This window comes from Cololabis saira, chromosome 24 (assembly GCF_033807715.1).
Source record: "Cololabis saira isolate AMF1-May2022 chromosome 24, fColSai1.1, whole genome shotgun sequence".
NCBI lineage: Eukaryota > Metazoa > Chordata > Actinopteri > Beloniformes > Belonidae > Cololabis > Cololabis saira.
This window is the reverse complement of record NC_084610.1, coordinates 25,988,960-25,999,123: the sequence shown is the minus strand read 5'-3', so window position 1 is coordinate 25,999,123 and position 10,164 is coordinate 25,988,960. Positions and strand designations below refer to the sequence as shown.

The 10,164-nt window shown below is 38.4% G+C and overlaps 1 protein-coding gene across 1 annotated transcript in view; it reads left to right on the top strand.

Annotated features, from left to right (window-relative positions):
* Nucleotides 1–1,120: 1,120 nt before the first annotated feature.
* The window catches only part of LOC133425404 (T-cell surface glycoprotein CD3 zeta chain-like), a 34,020-nt gene continuing 24,976 nt past the window's right edge, over nt 1,121–10,164 (top strand). Inside the window, exon 1 of the mRNA XM_061716254.1 lies at nt 1,121–1,251. Coding sequence (XP_061572238.1) covers nt 1,194–1,251 — 58 coding nt within the window. The 5' untranslated portion in view covers nt 1,121–1,193. The remainder of the gene's footprint in view (nt 1,252–10,164) is intronic.

Below are 10,164 nucleotides of genomic sequence, written 5' to 3'. Positions count from 1 at the left end.
ATCTATGTTAGCTTATCTGTTAGCATCTATGTTAGCATCTCTGTTAGCATATCCGTTAGCATCTCTGTTAGCATCTCTGTTAGCATCTCTGTTAGCATCTCTGTTAGCATCTCTGTTAGCATCTCTGTTAGCATCTCTGTTAGCATCTCTGTTAGCATCTCTGTTAGCTTCATTTCTTAAAAAAACATCCAGTTTTAATACAAACCTCGTGCCAAATGTCACACAGGTTCCTTTATTAACAGAGGTCTGCACAATATCAACATGTATAAAACACATGAAATAAAAATAAACTGCTGCATATATAGAATAAAAATGCTTCTTGAATAAAATAAAACAAATATCCCTTTCCTGCATAACAATTAAATTAAAATACACTGTAATTAATACAATGTAGACAGTAACAGGCAGACTTTTCCACTGAGGTTGACAGTTGTGCAAATAACAAAACATTTATTTTTATAGTTGTTGTTTTAATATATCTATTTTTTTTAAACCATGCACCTTAAAGATAGCATCCAATTTCGTTGTACCTGTACAAATGACAATAAAGACATTCTAATTCTAATTTTTGCAAATCTCAAATAAAACATAGAAGTCAATTTGTCACAAAATAAGCTATATCAAAATCATAAAAAAATAAATAAAAAAAAATGTTTTTAAATCGATATAAACAATATCGTCTCGTACCATATTGCGTTTGAAAATATATCGATATATATTAAAATCTCGATATATCGCCCAGCCCTAATGTGCATGTGTGTCTCCTGCAGCCCTTTTTCTGTTCAACGCTGCAGAATAAACTCCTTTGAGCCGTTTCCACCACCAGTTCCAGAGTGAGATTAAAGCAGAGAAACATCGGTCACAGATTAATGACAAACATCCGTCACATATCTGGACAGTAACAAGTACATGTGTAGAAATATCTGCATGTAAGAATGTTTTAGATTGTACAAGTAGATGGATGGTAACTAATGTTTCCATGTGCAGATGAATTCTGGGTAAATGCAGCATGTAGCTGCACATTGAGGGGGAGGAACAACCAGCGCGGCGGCGTCACCTGCAGAAAAACCACTTCCTGTTCTGCTGAAGCAGAGGAAGACGCTGCTGTCGTCGCTCACATCAGTAAAAGATTCTGGTCTACGAGACGCTGGTTCTGGTTCTGGTTCTGGTGTATAAACTGGTCCTGGTCCGGGATGGAGACCCAGATCCTGCTGGTCCTGCTGGTCCTGGTCTCAGCGCTGCCCTCCACAGGTAAGAACCGCTTCCAGAACCGCTGGACCCTAAAACTCCTAAAACTCCTAAAACTCTTTATCTACTTTCCTGTTTCCTCAGCGGTAAAAAGAGATAAAGGAACGAGTCGCATCTCTTTACACATGTTTATATTATTATTATTATTCGGGTTTAGTATTTCTTTTGTACATTGCTCTTTTCTTTATATTGCTCTTTTTAATTACTTAGCTATTTATTGGTTATTTTTTTTAGGATATACTTTTTTATACCTTTTCATACTTTTGTGTATTTTTGTATAAATTGTCGTGTGTGTGTGTGTTTGTGTGTGTTTGATGCTGCAGAAGAGAATTTCCCCCTCTGGGAGATCAATAAACTTTATTCTATTTAATTTAATTTAATTTTATTTAATTTAATTTTATTTTATTCTATTCTATTTTATTTTTTTTAAATTTATTTTATTTTATTTTATTTTATTCTATTTTATTCCATCAACCGTCGTCAGTTTCCTCCCCAGAATAAGAACCTGGTGTCAAAGATCAGCCATGTTTGATCAAAAGTAAAGAAAAATACAATAAATGAGATAAAAAAGCGGGTTCAGTCTCTAGAAATGTTCAGAAAAACACAACAAGATGGCTCCTCCTCTGGTGTTTCTCTCTCTGCTACTTTTTAGCTCTTTGTTCACCGTGTCTAACTCATTCTGCTGCACCTTTCACTTTTTAATTGTATATTAATAAGAGCCACATTTGTTCATTTACTGTTTGCTATTTTAAAATCTGGTTCAGAGAGTGAAATAACCGGAGTCAAATTCCTTGTTGGGCAAAGTTGAAACTTGGAGAATAAAGATGATTCTGATTCTGACTGTATTGGTGTAAATGAACTTGTTCCCACGTCAGAGTTTGGTTCTCCAGAACCAGAACTGGAGGTTCTGGGGTTTAGTGGACTGGTTTGGACCAGATCTGGTTCTGGGAACCGTTGAGGACGGACGTGAAACTCCAAGTTTGGTCTGGTTTGGTTGTTTTGTCGTTGTGGAGTTCAGGTGGCTCACCTTCAGTCGAGGAGGTTCAGGCCCCGTTTCCACATAGCCGGGTATTTACAAAAACGGATATTTCCCCCTCTACGTTTTGAAAAACTTCCATCGTTTACACGAGATCGTTTTCAAAATCTCTTCGTTTACACGAATCCGCATAAATAAGCTGTTAACGTCATGCCAGCCAATCAGAATCCTGAAAAAACATCAACAAATGACACGTGTAACTTCCAGTTAAGGCTGATTTATGGTTCCGCGTTACACCAACGCAGAGCTACGGCGTAGGTTACGCGGCGACGCACACCGTACGGCGCACATCGCCGCGTACCCTACGCCGTAGCTCTGCGTCGATTTAACGCAGGACCATAATTCAGGCTTTACTTCCAAGATGAACCAGAGTCTTTGGTTTGGAGTGACAGAGAAGTGGAGTTACTTTTAAGTGTGACTTTAGAATATAAAACAGGTAAAATACAAGAAAATATTGACGGTTACAAACTAATTGTAACCACAGGTGTCACTCATGACGCTGGTGACGTTTCTGTCTCATAATGTGACGTTCTGAAGCCTAAATGTCCGTTTCTCTCCGTTTACAAGCAAACGTGAAGACAGAGTTTTAAAAATCTACACTTTGGCCGGAGTTTTCAGAAATGATGGTTTTTGGAGACTTTGAGCTTCATTTTCGTGTAAACGAACGAACAAAACGCATGAAAACACCAGCGTTTTTGCTCCGTGTAAACGGGGCCTTGGTGTTGGATGAAGTTTCAGAGCAGCTAAGCTGTTTTTAGCTGAGCGCGCCTAGCTGCACCGCGATGCCGTATCTGAGGTCAACGCGCTGCGCTGCTTTTAAGAGGGAACTCTTATCCTGGTCTAAATGAGGATTCAGGAGTTTGTTGGTCCGTTAACTTCAGCAGCTGCTGTTACACATTCACTGGCTAGCAGGCTAGCAGGTTAGCAGGTTAGCAGGTTAACCTGCTAGCCTGCTAACCTGCTAACCTGGACTGACAAAACGACTGCCTGTTAAATATTAACGCCCGCCTGGTACTTAAATTTTATTTGAGAGGGACCAGGTGCATTAATTAAAAACATAAATGAAACATGAAAACGAGGACAAACAACAGCAATAACCTTTTAACAAAAACAAGCTAATGTGCAATAACAATAACAGAAATGATGCTGATGAAGGTTCTTGTGGGTCCGTGTGTTGATGTGGAAGGGTGAATGTGTCTAGACATATATATATATATATATATATATATATATATATATTTATTTATTTTATTTGTTTATATTTTATATTACATTTTTTTAATTATTTTCAGTTATTTTATTTTCTTATATATGATGCGCTGACTGGAGAGCACTTTTAATTTCATTGTACATAGTTATAATGACAATAAAGTATCTATCTATCTATAAATGTAAACATTTGATGCACCAGAGTTAGCCTTAGGCTAATTTGTAAATGACCGGCTGGTAAATAATTATTTATGCTTCTTTTCTCTTGTAGATGTATTTTAATACCCAGGAGAAACGTTAGCATGTTCGACGTTAGTTAATGAGTTAATCTTCATTAAACATTCATGACTACGAACCTTAAAGTGCTGATAAAAGAAGACTTTGCGGTGTCGAACTGAACTAGTTTATAGTTTATAATTAGGGCCCGAGCACTTACAGTGCTAGGGCCCTATTGCATCTGTAGGAATTGTTTTTCTTCTGACGAAATGAGGGCCTTTTCCCCCTAAACGTGCCCTGGTGATAAATGTGATATTTAATGGTTTGCATTAATGGGCGTGGCCTAATGGCTCAACAGCGCCCCCGGAAAACTTTGTGCCTCAAGCCCCACAATACGGTTTGACGTACATGCACGAAAATCGGTACACACCTGTATCATGTCACAACTTAAAGAAAAGTCTCTTGGCGTCATGGCCCAAACCCAACAGGAAGTCGGCCATTTTGAATTAATGGTTTAATTAACATACATTAACATACATTAACATAATCACCCTGAACAACTTGTGAATTATCCTCGTTACTGTCTTTTTTAACTGTGCAATACTTCTCCCGGACTCTGTGCAATATTCCTACACATGTATATACTGTCATCTGTAAAAAAAACGATTCAAATGCACCTTAACCTTTTTTATATTTTTTATATTATTCATATTTCTTATATTTCTTATTGCTTTATATTTCTTATTGTTTGCACTACTGCTATTTGTCTTGCACTGGAGAGGTGAATCTGCTTCAAATCTCACTGTACCCAGGTACACTGACAATAAAGTATTCTGATTGTGATTCTGATTCTGATAATTTTGGCGCAATTTATGTCATTTCTTCAGCCGTTAATACGGCCCGAACCGTAACGTGCACCCAGATGTGTTATACATCAAAATGTGCGTCTCCATCCTGCGACTACACACATTACTTTTCTCAGTCAAAAGCGTTACCGTGGCGACACTAGACGCCAAAAAGCACGCCCACCCTTCATCTGATTGGTCCATATTTGATAGTTCCTACTTTCTGTTATAACTTTTGAACGGTTTGACATAGAGAGTCATGGTGGTGTCATCGGACTTAGTTTTGACTCCTTGATCTTTATTGGTGAAAATTGCACACGCGAGGGCCCGTTCATCGCTGCTTTCAGCTTTAATTATTATTATTATTACCCAGGAGAAACGTTCAGAATGTTGGACGTTCAGTTAACGTGTTAATCATCATTAAACATTCATGACTACAAACCTTGAAAGTGCCAATAAAATACTCTTTTGTGGCCTCGGACTGAACAAGTGGAGCAATTAAAGACATAAACGCAAAAAATGGGGGTTTGGGACGTTTGTGATTCCTGATTATTCAGACGTTGTTGGTGGAGCTGATGGGACTCGGGTATCACTGGTTCAGGTTCTGGATCGGCTGGATCGTCAGGGACTCTTAACAGCCCGAACGTGTGAGCAGGTTCCATTTGAGCTGCAGCTGAACTTTTATCAAACCTGAAACCTTGAGACGACTGACTCTCAAGAGTCTGTTGTTTCTGCTGCTGCAGACTTGCATCCGACCACAGAGAGAAAACCCCCCGTCCAGGAAACAGCTCTGCGGCTTCAGCTCTACACGTTTCTTTAAAACGAGCTGATCAGGGCGACGAGGCGATTAGTGGCCGGAGGAGTTAGCGGCGCCGCCGTGGCACCGCTGTGTCGCCATGGCGACAGGAAGGAAGGAGGACGGACCTCTAGCTCAGGTCGTTTCTCGTCTCTAAGATGGAGGGAAATGGTGTCATGTGAAGTCAGGAAACCTGAACAAGAAAGTCAAACTCAGACGGTGTAACGACCTGGATTCAGATTCAGCTGCTGAAACTGCCAAAACGGTGAAACCACAGAGACACTAAAGTAGATCTGGGGTTTCTCCGGCTGTTTGTGAAGCGACAATCGTTAAAACATCTGCAGCATCGGTGTTGGTTCATCGGTGTTGGTTCATCTGTGTTGGTTCCATCAGGCCCTCGGCTCTGCGGACGCTAGCAAGGCCGCGGCAGCTAATCTCCTGATCACAATCAGCAGTCCAGATAGTCAAGGGGCAACTTTATAAAAGCCTCCGTTAAGACTTTTGCTCACATGTCTGGGTAAAGTTTGACAACCTATTTTTTTTGTTAGAACAAATCTAAAGAAGGAATTTTAGGGGTGTCGTCATCTTGAATTGTTTAGCTGGTGACCACTAGAGGCGCTAGAATATTCAAGTTCTCCATTCAGGCATATGGTCAGTTTTGGTGTGTACAATGTATATGCATAATTGTCAACATTAAAACATTGTATATCTAAGGAAATAGATAAAACAATAGTAAAAAAGCCTTTATGAATCATTTTGTAATATTTTAGCCAATATTTGATACTAAATATCACTTTTTTATAGACTTTTTGACACAGGATTTCATAGAAAATGTGTTTCACTGTAAAAAAAAAAAGAAAAAAAGATGGTTATTATGTGTGTTAAAAACGCCTATAAAAAAGTTTCGACTTTTTTTCTCAATTTCAACTTTTTTTCTTGACATTTCGGCTTTTTCTCTTGAAATTTCAACTTTTTTGCTCGACATTTTGACTTTTTATCGACATTTTGACTTTTTATCGACATTTTGACTTTTTTTCTTGAAATTTCAACTTTTTTGCTCGACATTTTGACTTTTTTCACATTTTGACTTTTTTTCTTGAAATTTCAACTTTTTTGTTATTATGTGTGTGTTAAAAACGCCTATAAAAAAGTCATATTTTTTAACCAATATTGGACAAAATATAGCAATACAATTTAAAAAAAAAAAAAAAAAAAAAAAAAAAAAGTTGTTCAATTGATGTTTTATCCATTTCCCTAAATATAAAATGTTGAACATTGAAGATTTTGCATAAACTGTACATTTGGACCATTATTGTGACCATATGCATGAATTGAGTATTTGAATGTTACAGCGCCTCCAGTGGTCACCAGCAAAACAATCCAAGATGAAACACCCTATTATTCCTCCTAGGGGTTCCTTCTAACAAAAAATATAAGGTTAATAACTTTACCCAGAAGCGTGAGCAGAGTTACCAATCTTAGGGTTTGACTCCTGACGAAGAGTCATAAAAGCGCCGCCCCACCACTTAGGTTTAACCAGTTTTAAGGAGACACAATTGAAGGTAATTTCTGCTCAGAATTAAAGAAGGAAACCAAATCCGAGGAGGTTCAATAACTGAACAAGTAAAAAAGCAGAAGAAAACAAGTTAAAACTGATCACTGGGCCACTCAAAACCAGACCTTCGTGTGTCCTGGAGTAATGTGAAGAAGATATAAAGATACGTTTATATCCCCACGTAGCACCAGCTCTAGCTCATCTACAGGTACAGATGTCCCAGTTCTGCTCCCTGAGGAACTCAACTCAACTTATTCTCAAAACATTCAACACCAACTAAAGTCGTCTAAAGACATTTGACACAGGAAGCAAACAAATGCCGTCCATCACGTCAGGCCCGGTTCTACGAGGGTGCATCAGCATTGCACCCTCAGTTTATGTGTTTGCATCATGGATGTATTATAGAACTGGATGGGACACTAAAAATGGCCGCCCATTCATTTCAATGTAATTTGCTCAGCCAGCACATACGCAGAAAAAATTTCTGACTTCCGGGTTTACTTCCGTGTTAACGGGCCCATAGAGCATGCTCAGTTGAGTCACCTCCCATGATGCTCTGGGGCCTCCCATCATGCCCCGGGGCAATGACGCGAGTATTAATATAATATATATTAATATAATATATTAATTAATGTATATTATTACATGTATAGTATTAGATATATTATTAATGCATTAATATAATATAATTACATAATATATATTTATATAATATATTAATTAATGTATATTATTACATGTATAGTATTAGATATATTATTAATGCATTAATATAATATAATTACATAATATATATTTATATAATATATTAATTAATGTATATTATTACATGTATAGTATTGCATATATTATTAATGTATTAATATAATATAATTACATAATATATATTAATATAATATATTAATTAATGTATATTATTACATGTATAGTATTGCATATATTATTAATGTATTAATATAATTACATAATATATATTAATATAATATATTAATTAATGTATATTATCACATGTATAGTATTACATATATTATTAATGTATTAATATAATATATATTAATATAAACATCCATGAATGCACGGACACGGCTGTGACGTCAGCCGTGACGTCACGCCCAGAAAGAGACTTTTCTTTGACTTTTCTGGCCGTTATAAAACATTTTTGACGGATATAAAGTCCATGACTTAAAAATATAGAATACAAAGATTAGTAATTACCGGTGATTCCAGCTGGAGGTTCCTGTGAACAGTTTTAGAGGACGATCTTTTACTATTGCGGTCTATGGGAAAAAAGCTTTCTGGGCCCCATGGGATTTTTGGTTGCAGTACCGCGGCTGACCACTGGGGGAAACCGGCACGCCTTCTGAGTGCCAGACCCGGGGGCTGAAGCTGTTTGCATGCTCAGTTGAAAAGACGAAAAGAAAACTGACAAATGCGCGTGCGTTAAGCCTGATTTATGGTTCGCGTTAATTCGACGGCGTAGGATACGCGGCGACGCGCACCGTACGTTCGCGTCCCCGCGTATCCTACGCCGTAGGCATGGACGGATTATCATGACCATGGGCCCTGGGCACAAACTCGCTATGGGCCCCCCTACCTACAATAATATCCTACATGCACGGTGCATGCCCTCCTCAAGCAGTCAGTTTGGTCACACAATAGCACAAAGAATCCACAATCACACGGCATTACTTTTAAATTATATGCTATTTATTTTAACAGGTTAAATTACTGCCATTCTATCTACGTTTCTTCACTGGTAAAAAAAACAAAAAACATTTACCATTAATAATGAAACGTAAAAAAACTGATCGCTTTGGATCAAACATACAGCTTTGGATCAAACATACAGCTCCACTTCACACAAAACTACAGTGCAATCACACAAAACCGATCACACAAAACCACAGTGGAAAAACATCTCGCCTAAATCGTCTAAATTGTCTTTTTTCTGGCCTTCTTGGAGGAAAAGTCATTAATCAGATCGTCAAAGTCCAACTCCCGGGTAAGCTCTGACTCGATTGCCATGAGTGACAGCATGTTGAGACGTCGCTGTGTCATTTTAGTCCGCAGTTCATTTTTAATCCTCGTCATCTTTGAAAAGGACCGTTCTCCCTCACAGTTGCTGACAGGAAGCGTCAGAAACAGTCTTAACGCAATAAATACGTTAGGAAATGTTGACTGTAAACCACAATCTAGTATTGTTTTCAGAAGTTGTGATGGAGGGGAGATGCTCATTCCGTCAGATCTGACAAAAGATCTGAAGTGAATCAGTTCATCTGCAAGATTTATATCCAGATCAGCGGGATAGGCAGCGGAAAGCGTGTTCGCTTTTTTAATCACTTCACTGTCCGGTGCAGTCTCTGACAAAAACAGAACTCCAAACAGATCACACAGGTGCTCGTATGCGTCAAGCCTGTGGCCAAGACAGCTGACTAATTTATCAATAACCACATTAAATGTTTCTATTTGGAATTTCTTTTGCCCATCAAATACAGTGTCATTTTCTGCACTTTCATCTTCAAATCTTTTGCGCTTTCTGGTGCGCTGGCGGTCGTGTTTGTACATCTGACACACACCTGATACAGCCAAAGCCTCTCTCTCAAAGTCTGCAAAACGATCTCGTTGGGCTGACACAAAATCACGCAGAGACCTCAAAAGCCGCACTGCTGTCATGAGGTCAATGTCCACTTTCTGAAGCTGCAAACTTGTCATTTGGAATCGCATAAGAATAGTATTCCAAAAGTTAGCCATAAATGCACTTTCCAGTTTATTTAACTTTGCAGCAAGTGAGCCGGCTTCACTTCGGGTGTCTCTTTTCTCATTTTCATCTGCAGATATGCTCTCCAAGGCTTCTCTTATTTTACAATAGTTTTGCCAGAGAGCTTTAGTTGAATCAGCTCGGCAGCTCCACCTGGTGTTTGAAAGTGACTTTAACGTCAAGTCTATATCAAAATCAGAGTTGCGAAAAATTCGCCCCCACCTGTGTGTAGATGCAGCGCTGAATGTGTACACGGATTGCAGTAAATCAAAATATTCTCCCACATCTGAGCTGCTGGCGTCTATGCTGTTTACACCTACTAAATTAAGAGAATGCGCAGCACAAGGCACATAATGTATTAATGGATTTTTTTGTTTCAAATGCGCCTGCAGTCCATTGTACCGCCCCGACATGTTGCTGGCATTATCAAATGATTGGCCTCTACAGTTAGACAAGTCCAGCCCAAGACTGGTCACCATGGCAACCACACAATCTGCTAAA